Source organism: Salmo salar, chromosome ssa01, assembly GCF_905237065.1.
Source record: "Salmo salar chromosome ssa01, Ssal_v3.1, whole genome shotgun sequence".
Lineage (NCBI taxonomy): Eukaryota > Metazoa > Chordata > Actinopteri > Salmoniformes > Salmonidae > Salmo > Salmo salar.
In genome coordinates, this window is record NC_059442.1 from 31990356 (window position 1) to 32011897 (window position 21542).

A 21542-nucleotide genomic window follows, 5' to 3' on the forward strand; every position below is an offset into this window, starting at 1 on the left:
AGGTCTCGGACCCGGCGGGATCCGGTCCAATTTAACATCTGTGTTTGTGCGTGTGTGCGTGCATGCGTGTCTATGTATTAGTGTCTGTGTGTGCATTTGTGTGAGCTTATGAGTGATAATGAGAGCCGCCCTTCATTTTTTTGCAGACTGGGGGTTGGTTTTAAGAGCATGCAACCAAAGCTCCTGCACATCATCTCTTGGTGTGTGTGTGCTGCAACTGTACTGGAAAAAACTGCACATAGGCAAGGAGACCATCCATTCCTCAAAGCCTTATCAAACAACTGCCATTGCTCTTTCTCCTCTGCCTCTGGAGTGTGTGAGGAAGATCATTTATGGAGCCGTACTCCCCTGCAGTCCGGAGCGCGGGAACAGTGTAGACTCGTAGGCTACATGCTCCTTGTCTGGCTACCCAAACTCCTTGCACCCGCCAAACGCTACGTCACACCCACGCATGTTAATTTCTTCTCCACAATGAGTCTGGATCTGAGCACCTCCCCGACGATTTCTAGAATGGAAGTACATTCTAGACCATCTGATTGGTCCCAGAAACAGATGGGTTGGGGCCAGAACCAGAACACATGTGGGTAAAGCGTTGTTTATTGGCTTCGATACTCTGATTGGTTAGAGATGATCCAATCGCTGATTACTTATTTTGTACAACACCCCTCATTTTGACGTCACCACAAACGACTTCAATGATGGCATCAGAGGAATTCAGTTTGAGTCGTCAGGCAAACATGCTACCCTCCTTGCCTCTGCAGTGCTGAGCCGCACCGAGCTAACGAAGGGAACTGAAGGGCAGCCACTGTCAATAATGCAGTGGAGATCAGAGGGATTCAGCGCTTTGGTGGGGGAGAATGATGACTTGACAGTTTTTCTAGTTAGATATCCTTTTTTTGAGCTACAAGGCAGATCTCTAGGGTTTGTAGGGAAGATCCAATACATGTTTATTACTTTAGTCGGGTGGCATATCTTGTAATCATGACAGTGGATGTGGATTTTGTCATTAGTGCTCTTTTGAATGTTTGTTCTAGCCAAAAAGTATAGTTTGTCTGGGAAGGCATTATTTGTGTTTTGTTTTCATTAACCAGCAGTTGCCGGGACTACCAGGGTCAGATTAAAGTAATCCTCCTTTAGCCAATCACAGACATTAATTTATCAATTAAGTGTGAGAGAGCAAAGGAAACCCAGTGGAAACTGAGGACCTCAAGGGCAAGAGTTAGTCACCCCATGCTGTAGCTCATTAACTGGCTGAGTTAAAAGCTAGCTGGTAGTTCTGGGAGATAACATCTGTCTCTAAGATTCAGGCAAGATGACGTCACCACAGTTAAACCCAGTAATCTGACTCAGATACATCTCCCTTTAACCTCATCAGCTCATCAGTGACCTCAGCTGCTGACAAGAGACTTGGCGTGTGATCTGAGTCACGGAACCAATGTGACCGTTGACTGGAATCAAACGTGTGTTGACAGCGAGACACACCCATCACAAAGAGGACAGTGTTAAGTCTCTGATCTAGTCGTTACCTCTGAAAGCTAACATCTGGCACTAACATCTGTCTTCAGGTCTCGGGCTAGGTTACATCATAGCGGAAGCTAACGACAACCAGGCAATCAATCCCATTAGCTACATTTGCATGAGTTGTTGTGATTGAGCTTAATGTCTAGATTAAAAGGCAGTTTGTGTGGTTCATATCTTTGTGAAGACGCTGCAGTGTTTTGTACACATCTATGTTGCTTGTTAGGTTAATTAGGGCTAAGAGGGAGTCGAGCATGTGGCTAACCTGGTGTGGTGCTGGAGTGGAAAGTCTTCGATGTGTGATTTGATTAAGTATTGGTTTATGGCTACATAAATGGGCCAGCAGGTAGCCTAGTGGTTAGAGTGTTGGGCCAGTAACCAAAAGGTTGCTAGATCGAATCCCCGAGCTGACAAGGTAAAAATCTGTCGTTCTGCCCCTAAACAAGGCAGTTAACCCACTGTTCCTTGGCTGTCATTGTAAATAAGAATTTGTTCTTAACTGACTTGCCTAGTTATATAAAAAATCATATTGTCTGTGCCCATTATAAATCTGAGGGGTTATTTTTGGTGCATAGAAATAGTGACTGTAGTATCATTTGGTGAAAACCCACTGGGCACAGACGTAATGTCAATTTCTAGTTTTGATTTACATTTGGTTGAGTTGTCAACTAACATGATTTCAACGTGAAATCAACAAAAAATGTCACCATGTTATTGGATTTAGGTTAAAAGTTGGGTGAATACACAATTCTCCAATCAGTTTTCCACGTTGATTTAAGTTCATCACATTACATGTTTTATTTTTTATTGCGTGGATACAACGTTGATTCAATAAGATTTGCCCAGTGGGAAGGCAAATGTATCACCATTTTGTTGTTTTGGTTGACGCCAAAGGATTTGGTTTTGTGTACCAGGTGGCTGAACAGCATGCTCCTTATTGGCATGAACATGTGTGCCAATAAATACATGATTATCACGGTAACATTTAGGGCCGGATTTATACCTGCCGTAGCAATGTTTATGCAACCGCTTTTGTTTACACATTGAAATCGAATTCACCCCACGAATTGACTGAATTGAAATTCAATACACACACCAACTGCCTATAGGCCAACACTCAACTCACCTTCAGCCTCTTCCTTAGTCCTTTGAAGGGCATATTTAAAGGTAGACTCAGCAACATGACATCATCATACACAGCAGGACAGATTGCCATGGCTCTTGCCAGTGTGGGCATGCCCACATACTAGTAGTTTGGCCGATTTGGATTCTGTTGTTGTTGACGTCTGTAAGCAGGAAGTAGCCCCGCTGTGTATGATGACGTCTTATTGCTTAGTGTACCTTTAACAAATCCTTTTAATTGACATTTAAAGCTAGCCTACTGTAGAAAACAACATTAATATATTAAAATATTATTATTAGCTTGGTTTGAGTTGAGCTGTCAGCCTGTTGGGTGAGCAGCAGTGGCCTGGGTGCTGGCTGGCACGGGCCTGTGGAGAGATTCATTAGCAATAGCCATGCCTCTCAGGAGGATCAGGTGAGTCACCCTGCTGGCGCTGGCAGCTCCTGTCTGCCCCAACCATACGCTGCTCTCCCCAGGAGGACTACCAGGAAAACCTGCTCCGCTCGCCTCTCATCTCCAGTCCCCATCTCGTCTCTTTAAAGGTAAATGATGCCCAGTGCATCCAGTTACCCAGTGGTACTGTACTGTAGTGTACATCCCTTGTTGGGACCAGTTTATAGTTACAGGAACTGATGATGTTTCAGTTCTCCAAATATCCCTGACCACTGCTGCAATACTTTTGTTTGTTAACAATAAACAATATATCTTTGGTATGGCTCTGTCATTTCCTAAGGCACTTTATACGTAAATATCCTATGCCAGATTGTAATTTTCTTTGACACGTAGTCATGTAATGCTAGGGTATTATGAACCATGACTACGTAATTGTTATGATACTCAGTCGAGCATTACTAATTGACTAACATCCTGAACCATGGTTATGTCTTAAGCACAGCCCTGTCGTTCTACATTGCACTAACAGACAGTTACTACGCACCATAAGCATGTCATTCATGTGGCTATCTGTCAGTGTCAGTGTCTCCCCTGCTCTGATGTCTCTCTCTGATGTCTGGGCCCATTGTGAGTGAGTGCCTGTCTGTGTATAATCTGAATACTACTCTGTCGTTCAGTCTTCCTCTCGTCTTCTCTCCCTGTCTCCCTCACGAGATCACCCCGAAATAACTTGCATGTCATTGTGACAACTTTTGACTTTCATCTGCTTCGCTCCTCACACACAATTCTACCAGTTTCACGTTGAGCAGGGAGACGTCTTCACACTCGAATGCTGCAGAATTATTATTCCCCGCAGACCACACAATTATTCAGCCAGTGTGCTTCTGCCTGCTGCCTACAGTGAGCCGGCTATATTTAGGCTGCCTGGAATGACCTCACCACTTACTGTAGTGTACACGTCTGCTGCTTCGCTACCTTCACGTTTTTAATGTATCCATCAATACGCATATGGCCAGTCTGAATGGTCACTGCACACGCTATCAAACAGTAGGCCTATTCGTTATGCTCAATGAAGATTGATTGAATATGGCAACATGTTTTTAATTCAACCTTTAATCAAATCCAGCATAACATTCATTGCTGTAATTACTAATTTTTAGGCAGCACTGCCACCTCTACTCCCGGTGCTTCAGCATGTGAAGGAAAAGAGAGTGTCTGTGTGATTAACATTTTATGAAGTATAGCAGTCAAAACAAAAAGCTTTAATCGCAGTAAAATGTTAGATTATTTAACAGAACAACATCTCTCTAGCTAGCACCCTTTTCCAGTTTGTTGTATTTTTAAAGCAAGACAATAGAGTTGAGGATGTTTTACCTTCGTCTTCCCCTGGAAAACAATATCAATCGTTACTGAGTGGACTATCCTGGCTAAATGAAATTACAATCTTATAACCACTATAACTGCAGACATTTTCAGAGCATCATTTCTCCAATATCAGTCATCCCAGTAGATAAGATTCCTCTCACATTAACAATGCAATACTCTCACCAACTGCATCAGCCATCTCAGAAAACACAAACCAATACTAATGCTGCAGTCAGTCACACCCGTAACATCTATCACGTAACATGACACTTATTACCATCACGGATGCAAAGCCCACCCCTTTTCCTGATATGTGTTTGATCTGCATTGATCTGATGGGGAGGGGATGTTACACACTGGGGTAATAGATTGGGAGTGGGCATAGTGGTCCGAGCTCCCTGCTGGAAAGTAGGGTAAACCCTTACTGACACCCCTACGGTATGGAGGAGCTGATGCTCTATTTTTACCCCATCTCTGCAGCTGCTTTATAATTCATCCAGACCACCCTAATGCATTTGGTGGGTTTGAGACATGGTCGACAGCCAAAGAATATTCAGCTGCAGAAATGTTTGATGAAATGCTGAATATTCATGCCCAGGGCTTTTCAGTTCTCAACATCGTTGCGGCTGAAATTGACAGATATTGGTCTCACTGGACACTCGCTATCACTCAGTGAGGAGAATGGCTATGGGCCAGTGAGATTCATTTTTACAAGGCAGGGCTCTTGGATTGGACGACGACCAGGACTAATGCACAGCAGACCACCACTGGACTTTTAGAATGCCCTTTACATGGATGGTTGTATTGCTACATTCCAAATCCATCCCTTGCCACTTGGGACTACATCTAGATCTGAAAGGATTGGATTGGTATACTAAACAGTATTGTTATAGATCAGCCTTCACTTCTGATAGGCAATATTGGAGATAACTATCCAATGCTTTCAGATCAACGTACTATAGGTGGATAGGTACAGTGAGGGGGAAAAAGTATTTGATCCCCTGTTGATTTTTTTACGTTTGCCCACTGACAAAGAAATGATCAGTCTATAATTTTAATGGTAGGTTTATTTGAACAGTGAGAGACAGAATAACAACAAAAAATCCAGAAAAACAATGATTTGCATTTTAATGAGGGAAATAAGTATTTGACCCCTCTGCAAAACATGACTTAGTACTTGGTGGCAAAACCCTGGTTGGCAATCACAGAGGTCAGACGTTTCTTGTAGTTGGCCACCAGGTTTGCACACATCTCAGGAGGGATTTTGTCCCACTCCTCTTTGCAGATCTTCTTAAGGTTTCGAGGCTGACGTTTGGCAACTCGAACCTTCAGCTCCCTCCACAGATTTTCTATGGGATTAAGGTCTGGAGACTGGCTAGGCCACTCCAGGACCTTAATGTGCTTCTTCTTGAGCCACTCCTTTGTTGCCTTGGCCGTGTGTTTTGGGTCATTGTCATGCTGGAATACCCATCCACGACCCATTTTCAATGCCCTGGATGAGGGAAGGAGGTTCTCACCCAAGATTTGACGGTACATGGCCCTGTCCATCGTCCCTTTGATGCGGTGAAGTTGTCCTGTCCCCTTAGCAGAAAAACACCCCCAAAGCATAATGTTTCCACCTCCATGTTTGACGGTGGGGATGGCGTTCTTGGGGTCCTAGGCAGCATTCCTCCTCCTCCAAACACGGCGAGTTGAGTTGATGCCAAAGAGCTCCATTTTGGTCTCATCTGACCACAACACTTTCACCCAGTTGTCCTCTGAATCATTCAGATGTTCATTGGCAAACTTCAGACGGGCATGTATATGTGCTTTCTTGAGCAGGGGGACCTTGCGGGCGCTGCAGGATTTCAGTCCTTCACGGCGTAGTGTGTTACCAATTGTTTTCTTGGTGACTATGTTCCCAGCTGCCTTGAGATCATTGACAAGATCCTCCCGTGTAGTTCTGGGCTGATTCCTCACCGTTCTCATGATCATTGCAACTCCACGAGGTGAGATCTTGCATGGAGCCCCAGGCCGAGGGAGATTGACAGTTCTTTTGTGTTTCTTCCATTTGCGAATAATCGCACCAACTGTTGTCACCTTCTCACCAAGCTGCTTGGCAATGGTCTTGTAGCCCATTCCAGCCTTGTGTAGGTATACAATCTTGTCCCTGACATCCTTGGAGAGCTCTTTGGTCTTGGCCATGGTGGAGAGTTTGGAATCTGATTGATTGATTGCTTCTGTGGACAGGTGTCTTTTATACAGGTAACAAGCTGGGATTAGGAGCACTCCCTTTAAGAGTGTGCTCCTAATCTCAGCTTGTTACCTGTATAAAAGACACCTGGGAGCCAGAAATCTTTCTGATTGAGAGGGGATCAAATACTTATTTCCCTCATTAAAATGCAAATCAATTTATAACATTTTTGACATGCGTTTTTCTGGATTTTTTGTTGTTATTCTGTCTCTCACTGTTCAAATAAACCTACCATTAAAATTATAGACTGATCCTGTCTTTGTCAGTGGGCAAATGTACAAAATCAGCAGGGAATCAAATACTTTTTTCCCTCACTATATGGGCATTGGGATGGATTTCAAATTTAGCCTGTACTACTATGCTTTTTATGTTTTGGCGATGGTTTCGTCACCCAAAACAAACGAGTGGCATCTTGAGTGAGTTTTAGGTACTCAGCGATGCATGATATTTTGCGGCAGGAGAAGCTGGAGAATAAATGGGGAAACTGCAGAGGATCCCTGGAAATGTCTCAAACAGCTAGAGGGCTCAGGTTGGGTTAGGTGAATGCATTGCTGGCTATGACTCACATCCTGGCAATCTCACTGTGTGTGTGTGTGTGTGTGTGTGTGTGTGTGTGTGTGTGTGTGTGTGTGTGTGTGTGTGTGTGTGTGTGTGTGTGTGTGTGTGTGTGTGTGTGTGTGTCACGTCTCTTCTCCTCTCATTTTACACGGATTATGCAGTGGAAAAGGGACACAGACACTTTACAGTAATGGTTCCCTGTTCACAATGATAAACCAATGTGCAAACATGTTAGAAGCACTTATTCTCTGAACATCTTATGTAATTTATGCGACATCTTTTTGAGTGAGGACCCATTACACCTTTTTGTTTGTCTGAATTTGCGGGTTTTACATACCAGCCAAGCTTCTGGGAGAGCGCAATGATTTTGATTAGTTATGAACAGTGACTCCTCCACACTATGCTTTAAGTTTAATTCTTTACTCAGCATAAGCTGTTTACATTAAAATCAATATTAAATCGACATCCTATTCTTATCGTATGTGGTTTCTGAGCAGTGAGAACACAACAACAGATGTAACTCTGACCCTTTCCCTTCCAAGGACCAGCCAACCCCTCGGCAAGCAGCCTGTAATAACATGGCTGCATGTGGCCACAACCTTGACCCTTTTCTGTCAGAGACCGAATGAACGCAATGAGTACATAAGCACAGCAATCTCACTGTTTGGGAACATTTTGGGTTGAATCAATACTAAAAGAATGAAAGCAGTGTAGCACAAATTCAATCCAAAATAGTCAAATTGAAGTGTGCTCCTTCAAATGAGACCTCAAAGCGAAGAAGTCACGGATTTTAAAGTCCACCGATTGCCTGGATTTTTTTTGTGTTAATTCTTAATTAATCATAGTGCTAATTAAGATGGAACATGGAGCATTTCAAAGAGGGAGGGCACAGTCATGACTTAAGCAGTATGAAGGCAATTATGGGTGAGAAACAGAGAGTTCAATTTCCAGTGAAACCATGGAAGGATTTGTGCAATAGAATGCTGAGTATGTACTGTGTGTGCTTCCTGAGTCATTGTGTGCGAGAAGGATGCGTTTTTCATTTCTCTCCGTTATTAGGTCAACCTTTTTCACTGTGCACCTGAAAGTGTTTATATAAAATGTTATGAAATGTAACACACACCCCAAAAAACCGACATATTAAGTAGGTTTCGTATTTTCTGTTGTTTCTCTGTACTCCTTGTATATGATATACAGTATGTGTGTTCACACAGATTTTATACTGTATGCTCTGCAATTGTAAGGACATACATCATGGTAAGGGTTTGTGAGACATTAGTCCTATGGGATGTGGGGGTATATTTAACATTTCTGTGCTAGATACAAGAAAATTATAGAATGTCTACCTTCCTCTACTTCTCTCTCTCTACATTCCTACTCCCCCTCTCTCTCGTTATCACTCTCTTTATCCCCCCCCCCCCCCCTCAGGATCACCACTACGGCAGCTTGCATGATGGATTTGCGTAGATACCCTCTGGACGAGCAGAACTGCACCCTGGAGATCGAGAGCTGTGAGTGCCAGTGTGTGTGTGTGTGTGTGTGTGTGTGTGTGTGTGTGTGTGACATCACTGTAGAGGCTTATCTCAGCTTCACTTGTGCCGTTTATCAATACTGGGAATGTTTACGAAAGCTTGTCCCTACACACAGATCTGAGGTCTATGTGACTGTATGGGTGCTATTGAATAAACCCTAAGGGACAGTTTCCAGACCCAGATTGAGGCTATTAATGTAGTAAAACACACTTTCAATGGAGATTTCCTATTGAGCATGCTTTTTAGTCCAGGAATAGGCATAATCTAGGTTACTGAAACTGGCCCAAGCTACATTTTACAATTCTAACATTCTTTCTGTTTTACTTAATCTACACATCTCATGACGACTTTCTCTCAGTCCATTCATTTTCACACATTATTCTGTTACACAGGTCTATGTGCCTCAGGTAAGGGATTCATCTATTCCAAAGCGTAGCAAAATATCTCTCCCAACGAGGACATAACGTACATTAAGCAGGAAAAAAAATACAGCACTTTACGCCAACTAATGCAAACTGGCGTTTCTTGTTAAATCAAACTTGGCCAGAGTGCCATTTAAATAATAGATGGTACCTGCATGCATAGTTAAATCAATCTGCACAGACGTGGACGCTTGGCTTTGGGTATTATGACAAGGTTCTGGAAATCACTATTAGATCTTGTGGAGCTGCTGGATTAATGAATTGACCGGGTTGATGTATTTAATACTTTTGGCAACACCTTACTCAAACCCTCTATCATGTCATCTGTCTTAATTATGACATAGAATTTACCTAGCGTAATAATAATTTTTAAGCAACAATAAAGACAAACGTTTATTACTCTTCGATGCACCAACACTGCTAGCACTGATGTGGCCTTAAAGTTATTATCTTAATTTACATTTTTGTCATTTATTTCATTTTATACCCTAATGGGAAATATCGGGTCCAACCTTTGCACTTTGCAGTTTCTAGCTGTTGGCAATCTGGTCCAGTTTCTAGCTTTGGACAATCTGGTCCAGTTTCTAGCTGTGGACAATCTGGTCCAGTTTCTAGCTGTGGACAATCTGGTCCAGTTTCTAGCTGTGGACAATCTGGTCCAGTTTCTAGCTGTGGACAATCTGGTCCAGTTTCTAGCTGTGGACACTGATACATGGGAAAACATCCAGTTCTGCTGTTTTATTCTTCTGTCTCATTAAAAAAATCTCCATATTGGTCTACACATTTCTTTACACGCCATTCTCCTATACCCTTATGGCTTCAGGGGTGATCTGATAACCCAAGACCCTCTCACACATACATTAAATGGGGAATGGGAAAGAAAGACAAAACCACTGAGTACAGACAGTAAGGAGAAGCAGCTAATTCCCTGAAATCCTGCGGTTCCCTTTAGATAAGCGGAGGAGTCTGAGGGGAGAAAAAGCCAACCCAGTCCAATTAAGTTTGCCTAATTACTGAAAGGCCAATAACTGACTGTTTCATTCCTGTTCCATCTAATACCAGGCAAAGAGAAGTGTTAGAAAAAGACTTGACCCAGCGCTTCAGACAAGTACACTCTCAATGACACAGCAGCTTTCTGCCTGTCTATGTTGAATGGCGTTCCATTCTGTCAGATTCTCAGGTGGGTACACCGCCCGTGACATACGGTAGGTAGCCTTCTGTCTGTCCATTTTAGATGATGTAACAGTCTCTCCCTCTCACAGATGGGTACACCACTGATGACATCGAGTTCTACTGGAAAGGTGATAATTCAGTGACTGGGGTGGAGAACATCGAACTTCCCCAATTCTCTATTATAGACTACCACATCCAATCCACAAAAGCAGTGTTTGCTACAGGTAACAATCTGATTACTAACCCTTACAATAGTCTATTATTAATTAAAGTTTCTGATGTTCCACTTAAGAGTGTCTAACATTAGAGAATGTGGCAGAATGTAACTGCCACATAAGCACCGGGTAGAAGTTCTCTCAGGCACAAAGATAGGATAATCTTACCCCTAAATGCTAAACTGACCTTAGTTCAGCGTCTAGGGGGAAACTTTATCCTACTCCGACGTGAAAACTGTGTTTGGTCTCCCAGGCTCCTACCCGAGGCTCTCTCTGAGTTTTAAGCTGAAGAGGAACATTGGCTACTTCATCCTACAGACCTACATGCCCTCCACCCTGATCACCATCCTATCCTGGGTCTCCTTCTGGATCAACTATGACGCGTCTGCGGCCAGAGTCGCTTTAGGTCGGTGTCTTTGGGTTATTCTATGGGTTGTCCATGTGGGGGGCTTTAGGTCGGTGTCTTTGGGTTATTCTATGGGTTGTCCATGTGAGGGGTTTAGGTCGGTGTCTTTGGGTTATTCTATGGGTTGTCCATGTGGGGGGTTTAGGTCGGTGTCTTTGTTATTCTATGGGTTGTCCATGTGGGGGGTTTAGGTCGGTGTCTTTGGGTTATTCTATGGGTTGTCCATGTGGGGTGCTTTAGGTCGGTGTCTTTGTTATTCTATGGGTTGTCCATGTGGGGGGTTTAGGTCGGTGTCTTTGGGTTATTCTATGGGTTGTCCATGTGAGGGGTTTGGGTCGGTGTCTTTGTTATTCTATGGGTTGTCCATGTGGGGGGTTTAGGTCGTTGTCTTTGGGTTATTCTATGGGTTGTCCATGTGAGGGGTTTGGGTCGTTGTCTTTGGGTTATTCTATGGGTTGTCCATGTGGGGGGCTTTAGGTCGGTGTCTTTGGGTTATTCTATGGGTTGTCCATGTGGGGTGCTTTAGGTCGGTGTCTTTGTTATTCTATGGGTTGTCCATGTGGGGGGTTTAGGTCGTTGTCTTTGGGTTATTCTATGGGTTGTCCATGTGAGGGGTTTGGGTCGTTGTCTTTGGGTTATTCTATGGGTTGTCCATGTGGGGGGCTTTAGGTCGGTGTCTTTGGGTTATTCTATAGGTTGTCCATGTGGGGGGCTTTAGGTCGGTGTCTTTGGGTTATTCTATGGGTTGTCCATGTGGGGGGTTTAGGTCGGTGTCTTTGGGTTATTCTATGGGTTGTCCATGTGAGGGGTTTAGGTCGGTGTCTTTGGGTTATTCTATGGGTTGTCCATGTGGGGGGTTTAGATCGGTGTCTTTGGGTTATTCTATGGGTTGTCCATGTGGGGGGTTTAGGTCGGTGTCTTTGGGTTATTCTATGGGTTGTCCATGGCGGGGGTTCAGTAAAGAGTCACGGCTGAATATGTCTATAGTGGCTTTGGGTTACCAGGTGTAGGCATGTGTTGTACTGCCTCCCAGGCAGGCTGAAGGCACCCCTACACACAGCAGAGCATAGAGTGTCTCTCAACGCACAGTCCCCACGGCAATGTATACTTGCACACTGCTCCCTTAGGCATACTGCACACATCCCTCTCGGCAGAGTGTACCTTTGCACAAAGCCACCTAAGGTAGCGTAGAGTGTATACTTACACACACACAGCCCCCTTAGGCAGAGTGTACACTAACACACTACCCCCTAGGCAGAACTTCTACTTACACACTGCCCGCTAGGCGGTATGCATCACAGTCTGAAGATGTATCACAGTCTGAATGACACACACAGCCCCAAAGGTACAGTTGGGGCTACCTATTCATCCTCTAAAACACAGTGATTATTTTACCCCATCCACCGACCCATGGGAATATGAGTTTCCTTACACCCACAACATGGAGGTCAGAGATTAATCCTGAAATTCTCACAGTCATCCCTGAGTGTGCACACAAACACAGACACACCCCTCAGCAGAGTGTGTCCTTGTGTCCTCACATTCATGGTTGTCCTACCCCTGAGGCAGTTTGTACCCTTACAAACAACACCCCTGACTAGCTACTGACTCATTGGTGTGCATCAGGGATATGACCTGAGTTTAAGGTGAGAGCTGAAATGTACAAAAGCAAACTCATCAGACCTTCTCTGGAACAAGCAGAGAACTAGAGAATCAGTAGACAACATTTTGGGAGGCATTATGAGGGAGCGTTACTGTAGCTAGTGAAGAAACAGTTGCTAACTAACTAACTGTAAAAGTGTAAATATTTAACACCACAGTTATTGAGCTAGCTAGAGCTACTACTGCTCCTGTACTCTTTGGCTAAATACCATAACGCTGCTTCCGGTCCTTGTTCCTGGTTACAAAAATTGTGGCTCCAGTTTTGTTACATTTTTTTCTGATTGGGACGTATCCACTAACACAGGCTACTGGGTTTAAAGAAAACACATACGGCATATACAGATACTGCATGTGCTTTTAATGGTCAAATGAATGGTCAAATGCCTGAAATGTGGTCGCATTTTCCAAGTATTTCACACTCTTCGGTCACCTTTAATGCCTGCTGTTTATAGTGTGCAGTCTGGCAGGCTTACTGTTATCAAGATGATGGCACACTTGGGCGTGTGCTTTACAAGGGTTTCTTTATTTTTACTATTTTCTACATTGTAGAATAATAGCAAAGACATCAAAACTATGAAATAACACATATGAAATCATGTAGTAACCAAAAAAGTGTTAAACATATCGAAATATATTTTATATTTGAGATTCTTCAAAGTAGCCACCCTTTGTCTTGATTACAGCTTTGAAAGAAAAACCCTTGAATGAGTAGGTGTGTCCAAACTTTTGACTGGTACTGTACGTGCAAAAATATTGAATCTTGTCTACGAACTAGAGTGCTGTGAAAAAGTATTTCATTTTCTCTACTTTTGCATATTTTTGATACTGAATGTTATTAGATCTTCAACCAAAACCTAATATTAGATAAAGGTAACCTGAGTGAACAAATAACACAACAATTACATTCTTATTTAATTTGTATCATAAACAAAAGTTATACAACACCTAATGTAAAAGTAATTGCCCCCTTACACTCAATAACTGGCTTTGTCACCTTTAGCTGCAATGACTCCAACCAAACACTTCGTGTAGTTGTTGATCAGTCTCTCACATCGCTGGGGAGGAGTTTTGTCCCACTTCCATGTATAACTATTTTAACTCAGTGGGTTTTCAAGCATGAACTAAAACTATCACAATATCGCCACCACGCTTGACCGTTGGTATATGGTTCTTACTGTGGAATGCAGTGTTTGGTTTTCGCCAGGCATAATGGGACCCATGTCGTCCAAAAAGTTATACTTTTAACTCATCTGTCCATATACATTTTTTCCAAGAGTCTTGATGATCATTCAGGTGCTTCCAGGTGCTTTTTGGCTAACTTCAGTCAACTTTTTGGGCGAGATGGGTCCCATTATGTCTGGCAAAAGCCAAAACTGCATTCCACAGTAAGAGCCTCATACCAACGGTCAAGCATGGTGGTGGTAGTGTGATGGTTTGGGGATACTTTGCTGCCTCAGGACCTGGACGACATGCCTTAATAGAAGGAACCATGAATTCTGCTCTGTATCAGAGAATTCTACAGGAGAATGTCAGGCCATCCGTCTGTGAGCTGAAACTGAAGCGCAGCTGGGTCATGCAGCAAGACAATGATCCAAAACACACAAAAGTCTACATGAAAATGGTTAAAAAGCTACAAAACAAAGTTTTGGAATGGCCTATTCAAAGTCCAGACCTAATCCCAATTAAGATGCTTGAAATGAGCAGTTCATGCATGAAAACCCACAAATGTCGCTGAGTTAAAGCAATTTTATATGCTAGAGTGGGCCAAAATTCCTCTGCAGCATTGTGAGAGACTGATCAACCACTACAGAAAGCATTTGGTTGCAGTCATTGCAGCTAAAGGTGGCACAACCAGTTATTGTTAGGGGACAGTTACTTTTTCACACAAGGGAATTGGATGTTGCATAACTTTTTTAATTACATAAGTATATATCTATATATTTTTTTGTAAACTCAGGATCCCTTTATCTAATATTAGGTTTTGGTTGGAGATCTCATAACATTCAGAATCAAAAATATGCAAAAGTAGAGAAAATCAGAAAGGGGACAAATACTTTTTCACGGCGCTGTATCTAATGTGGAACTGATTATGCATGGCTGAGTATTATAGGAGCATGTCTCTTCCTTTATGAGTCTCACACCTAAGTGAGTAATATACCGTGCATCATTTTATACATTTCATACATGTAGCCTACATTGGTGTACATCGTTTTGTATACTAAAGTCTTACAAACCTGAGTCTTATATACTGATAATGACATGAAACTCATGTTATTTTAATGAAACAATTTCGTGTAGACCATTGTATGTATAGACAACAACAAACAAATCCCAAGCGAAGTGTGATCTTGAATCTTGTGATCCCAGTACAATTAGCTAATGCAGGGCACTATTTTGCATCCATCTGTTTGTATGAAGTGAGCAGTTGAGTGATATGAGGTGAAGTGCATGAGAGACTGGAATGCCTGTGTACTGAGCCATGTTGAGTTAGGTCAGCTTGTTCTTGTCAACTCAGGCTCTCAAGAGTCTCTGTGTCACAGTGAATGTAACGTTGTGGCTGAGTGACAACTTCACACCAAGGCACTATCTATCTGTGTATTGCTCTTCAGAGGACTGTCACACTAGAATAGAATATCACTGTTCTGATGTTCTGGATCTATGCTTGTCCAGTGTTTTCACCTGGACCTCAGAGGTGTCATGCATGTGACGGGCACTGATGGCCACAGTCATCTGACATTTTCACAGGTAAATTTAATAAGGTATGTATCAGGTCAACGTAGGTAACATAATGGTATGGACCACCTTCAGATCCAAACAATTCATCATTTTTCCCTTGTTCCCACAATTTGGTTTAATACTGAGCCAATAATATGAGTGGTTTATTATCATTCTGACCTTGTACCCCATCCAGAAGTCAATGCATTTAAAATGCAGCTTTGGACTGGGTTGCGTTATTGGGGTGAAGGAATCTTCAAGTCATGCAGGGGGCATTTCCACATCCTTTCCCCCAGTACATTCAGAAAGTATTCCAACCCCTTGACTTTTTCCACATGTTGTTACATTACAGCCTTATTCAAAAATTGATACAATAGTTTTTTTCCTCATCAATATACACCCAATACCCCATAATGACAAAGCAAAAACAGGTTATTAGACAGATACCTTATTTACATACATATTCAGACCCTTTGCTATGATAGTTGAAAATGAGCTCGGGTGCATTCTCTTTCCATTGATTATCCTTGAGATGTTCCTACAACTTGACTGGAGTCCACCTGTGGTAAATTCAATGGATTGGACATGATTTAGAAAGGCACACATCTGTCTATATAAGGTCCCACAGTTGACAGTGCATGTCTGAGCAAAAACCAAGCCAAGTGGCCTCCATCATTCATAAATGGAAGAAGTTTGGAACCACCGAGACTCTTCCAAGAGCTGACCGCCCCGCCAAACTGAGCAATAGGGGGAGAATGGCCTTGGTCAGGGAGGTGACTAAGAACCCAATGGTCACTCTGACAGAGCTCCAGAGTTCCTTTGTGGAGCTGGGTGAACCTTCCAGAAGGTCAACCATCTCTGCAGCACTCCGCCAATCAGGCATTTATGGTAGAGTGGCCAGACGGAAGCCACTCCTCAGTAAAAGGCACATGACAGCCCGCTTGGAGTTTGCCAAAAAGCACCTCGACTCTCAGACCATGAGAAACAAGGTTCTCTGGTCTGATGAAATCAGATTGTACTCTTTGGCCTGAATGCCAAGCATCACATCTGGAGGAAACCTGGCACCATCCCTACGGTGAAGCAAGGTGGTGGCAGCATCATGCTGTGGGGATGTTTTTAAGCGGCAGGGACTGGGAGACTAGTCAGGAATGAAGGAAAGATGAACGAAGCAAAGTACAGAGAGATCCTTGATGAAGACCTTCTCCAGAGCATTCAGGACCTCAGACTGGGGTGAATGTTCACCTTCCAACAGGACAATGACCCTAAGCACATAGCCAAGACAACGCAGGAGTGGCTTCAGGACAAGTCTCTGAATGTCCTTGAGTGGCCCAGCCAGAGCTCGCACTTGAACCTGATCGAACATTTCTAGAGAGACCTAAAAATGGCTGTGCAGCAATTCAACCTGACAGAGCTTGAGAAGATCTGCCGTTCTTAAATCTGTCGTTCTGCCCCTGAACAAGGCAGTTAACCCACTGTTCCCGGTAGGCCATCCATTGTAAATAAGAATTTGTCCTTAACTGACTTGCCTAGTTAAAAATGTTACATTTTATTTTAATATTTTTAAAATCGCAGAGAAAAATGGGAAAAAAAATCCCCAAATACAGGTGTTCCAAGCTTGTAGCATAATACCCAAGAAGAGTCAAAGCTGTAATCACTGCCAAAGGTGCTTCAAAGTACTGAGTAAAGGGCCTGTCTGAATACTTACGTAAATGTTATATTTCCATTTTTATTTTTAATAAATTTGCACAAATTTGCAAAAAGCTATTTTTACTTTGTCATTATGGGGTATTGTGTGTAGATGGATGAGGGGGGAAAAAACAATTGAATCCATTTTAGAATAAGGCTGTAATGTAACAAAATGTGGGAAAAGTCAAGGGGTCTGAATAATTTCCGAATGCACTGTAAATGGTGGTACTCAGAAGTCTCCCATTACTTAGGGCATGTGTCTTGAAAGACAAAAGCCTCCACACCCTGTATAGGAGTTGAAGTGCCCTCATCTGAACCCTAAACTAACCCTGACCCTGAGCCTTTCCTTCATTTCCCTTCCTCCACCAGGTATAACCACTGTGCTGACCATGACCACCATCAACACACACTTGAGAGAGACTTTACCCAAAATCCCCTATGTCAAGGCTATAGACATCTACCTGATGGGCTGCTTCGTGTTTGTCTTCCTGGCCCTGCTGGAGTACGCGTTCGTTAACTACATCTTCTTCGGTCGGGGGCCTCACTTGCAGAAAAAGGTGGCGGAGAAAGCAGCTAAAACCAATAACGAAAACAAGAGCCGTCTGGAGAGTAACAAAGTGCAGGTAGGGGTTGGGAGTAATCCCGCGTCTCTGGCATATTAAAATCGACGAAAGAGATTAGAATTGGCATTATGAGCTTAAATGTTTTCCAAACTTCAAATGCTCAAAGCGCATGGTCTGTTGTGTTCTGTAATATATTGTGACCTCTCTTCCTGTTCCCATCTCCCTCCCCAGGTGGACGCCCACGGCAACATCCTCCTGACAAATCTGGAGATCCGTAACGAGATGGGTGGGATGGGTGGCATGGCCGGGATGACCGGGGCCGAGATGATAGGGGCTCTCAACGACCCGCGGGCCACCATGTTCTCCTACGACAGCGCCAGCATACAGTACCGCAAGCCCATGGCCAGCCGAGACCTGTATGGTCGACCGGCCCTCGACCGGCCTGTCGGCCACAAGAAGAGTCGTTTGAGGAGGAGGGCGTCGCAGCTCAAAGTCAAGATCCCAGACCTGACGGATGTCAACGCCATAGACAAGTGGTCCCGCGTCATCTTCCCCATCGCCTTTACCTTCTTCAACCTGGTCTACTGGATGTACTACGTCCACTAAGGGACGTGGCTATTCTCACTAGAGGTTTGTTTAGCTAGCTAGGTTCTTGTACAGCGAGGGTAAAAGAGAGGGGCGTTAAATTCAGCCCCATTTATATGACTTCTGTTTGAGGAATGCGATGCGAAGCGGATGTCTTTTCAATGTAAATACATTTTAATATATTATATAAATATATATATATATATAAAAAATAGAAATTTTATTTAATAAATTCTCTCACCTTTTTGCTGTATTCATCCGTAAAAAATAGAAATAGTGAAAATTAGTACAGAATTAAAGACTCGGTGAAGCCTGCATTTGTAAGTCTGAACTTTGTGCCAAAAATAGACTTTGGTGACTTCATTGTTACTCTTAGGCTGCAACTGAATTTTATTTATTGGAAATCCTTCTCAACTTATTTCCTCTCATCCTCTGCATGCGGACTGTAACACAACTTTTATTTGCTTCTAAAGAGAAAAAAAGCCCAGTGCAAAAACTGTGGGTAATAACAAAGACAATTTTCTCTTGGTTAAACCCTATCTTGTGATTGAAGTAAATCCTTGCTTATTTAAACTTCATCCTGTGGTTTAGGAAGTCCTTGTTTGGTTGAACTCCATCTCTGTGAATAAGGTAGTCCTCATTTGGTTTAACAACATGCTATGACTAAGTTCATCCTCAATGAAGTATTAACTCTCCATACCATGATTAAGGCAGTTCTCATTGTGTTGAGTCCCCCACCTTGTGACTAAGGCGGTATTCAGCGAGTTGAAGAACATGCTACCTTGCATGTTCTTAATGTGTGACATGATTTTGTTGGTTTATGCTAGGTGCATGTGCACTTACCAGCTTTTTGCACTGTAAAACAAAGCCTGTTTTCTTTCATTTGTATAAAAAGCTTAGCAAAGCCTCCATAGTTGAGCCTACCTGTATTATAATCATTCTACTGTGTGCTTTTGAACAACAAGCATTGCATTTAGCGTAAGTACAGGACAGAAGTGAATTGGAAATAGACTAATCTCAAAAAACGAAATTTGTATCTATTCTCACAGCGTCTGTGAGCATGTAAAATGTAATTTTCTTTAAAAGAAATCAGGTAAAGAATGACTTATGATGTCACCACGCTTTCGAAACCACATCAAAACATGCAAGCCCTGATAATACATGCTGTAGATGGTTGAGCCAAGTGCAGCCAAGACAACATCTTTTCAAATACACAGTACTGTATAGCATATTTGCACAAAGTATAGTATTCTAAAGTGCAGCTCAGCTATTCAAAAAGTTATTTGTTAAATGGCAAACACTTGAAGTAGATATACTAACGTTAACATTAGCATTATACTAAATTCCACTTAAACACTTTGACCTCTGTGAAAACTGTTCAAGCATTAAAAAAAACTGGCATAGAATAACAATAGGTTTTCTACACCTATAAGATTTGGCATGGAAATCTATTGACCTCATTGCTTTGGTGCATAAAAAAACAGGAGGGATGGTCTAGGGTTATTTGGATTTCAATGGATTTCTTGACTCCACTGTTATAGTACTCAAGGCTGATGATCAATTGTATGAACCTGAACAATTCCCTGTTATTCCCACTCGTTTCATTGCTGGTTTCATTGCTATTGTAGAAAAAGCTATGCTAGAATGGCTACTATATTAGTTCAACAAAACAAATAGGATAAGTAGCTATAGCCTAGTTGTAAAGGTGTAATTTCGTAGCATTAAAGGGCAGCAATTAGTGCCATAATAGGTGCATTTAGTAAGCTTATATAAGTAGGTTGTGTGGTTTAAATTAAATTAGCGTAGGTTGGACTCATTACATAATTTGTAACCTCACAATTTGGATGATGGGAAAAAAAGCTAAACTGGCAACGCAGCATTCTATGTGATCCTCACTTTTATTTACACACTGATAACATCCTGCAGTGTTCTCTGTTTGGCTGGCCACGCCACATCCAAATCTGGCTAGTCCATTTCTACAGTCCTCAGATGATGAACATTTTCTCACATTTGGAACTAAAATAACCGGGTTTTTTTTCTGAATAAACAATAGTAGCGTTTCCCTCTAAAATATATCAAGAGTACTTTTCCATGGCTAAAATGGTTTTGCCCATGACTATTGCTTTGCTTAGCTATCAAAATGGCCAATGACTACTTTGATGTAACTACTTTATTATTATAATAGCGGGTGGATTCCAAGTAGAAATCTGAACTGCTTGTGTTATCAGGGCTTACCAAAAAAAGCTAAACCAGATAGGCTTCTACATGACACAATAAGTAGCAGTGTGCTCTCTCCTCATGGCTGAATATTGTGCCTTTAACAAGAATCTCAATATTTTCACAGGGTTTAACTTAACTTATAACTAGTGTGTAGAATTTAAAACGAATTAACTTGTACTTTTTTTTTTAGAGAAGATTAAGAAATGAAACTGCGGTCAACAACACAGACTGATTTTTATGACGCTCTAAATACATATTCAAAGTAGGTAGTAGTCAGACATTCCAGCATTTATGATGACAATCTGTGAATTCAATGCAGAAAATGTCCTGCAAGTTTGGTTTTGTTGCTGTTACTGTCGTTGTTTTCAGGCGGAATGGAATTCTATGGACTGGTGAAAAATAAAATTGTCTTTCCACTCAGCAGACTCTCATATACAGAAACAGATGGGACACATGTTTTCTTTGGACGGCCATGGTGAAATGGAAGCCTTAACAACTGGCTTCCCTCAAGCTTCCAAGGGATAATGAAATGTACTGAACTCTATTGTGTGAAATTACTGTACAATTTTCTCTCGTGCTCTATATGTGCTCTCATGTATAAAGGAGTGTATGTGTGTGTGAGAGAGAGTGTGTGTTTGAGTGTCCTGGCGTGTTTGTCAGCAAGCATGTGTGTTTTTCTGCTTGGTAACATGTGTACAAGCAAGCATGTGCGACCGGGAATGTGTGTGTGAGTGTTTGTGTGTGCGTGTAAGAGAGAACACAATCATACAAATCCTTTGTTTGAGATGGTAAGAAATTCAAATAAAATAACTGACATCTCACCAACCCAATAAAATCTTCATTCTCATTTAACAATACTAACTCAGTGTCTTAGTTTGTCTCCAATATAGTGCTGTTTGTGGAAACATGATGCATGGGAGAAATAACTTAAACTTAATAGTATACACCCATTCTGTACTGGCATCTTTAGAAGTCAATCTACATTCTCCTCGAGATCTAAGGTGGAAGATAAAACTAAGCAAAGAGTAATGCCATTAGACCAGTTAGTAGGGCCATGCGCTGTAGTGCCACTCTTATTAATAATCAGACAGGCTGCCATCTACTGTAGGGGCATGGCTATGACACAAACGTCACCATGTGATAACGGTCCACAGCTAGAGGGAATCCGTGTAG

The 21542-nt window shown here is 42.3% G+C and overlaps 1 protein-coding gene across 1 annotated transcript in view; it reads left to right on the plus strand.

Moving 5' to 3' along the window:
- The window catches only part of LOC106600539 (gamma-aminobutyric acid receptor subunit beta-1), a 43075-nt gene extending 21845 nt beyond the window's left edge, over positions 1-21230 (plus strand). The window contains exons 5-9 of the mRNA XM_014191965.2: positions 8619-8701; positions 10407-10541; positions 10786-10938; positions 17371-17624; positions 17796-21230. Coding sequence (XP_014047440.1) covers positions 8619-8701; positions 10407-10541; positions 10786-10938; positions 17371-17624; positions 17796-18170 — 1000 coding nt within the window. The 3' untranslated portion in view covers positions 18171-21230. The remainder of the gene's footprint in view (positions 1-8618; positions 8702-10406; positions 10542-10785; positions 10939-17370; positions 17625-17795) is intronic.
- Positions 21231-21542: the final 312 nt, after the last annotated feature.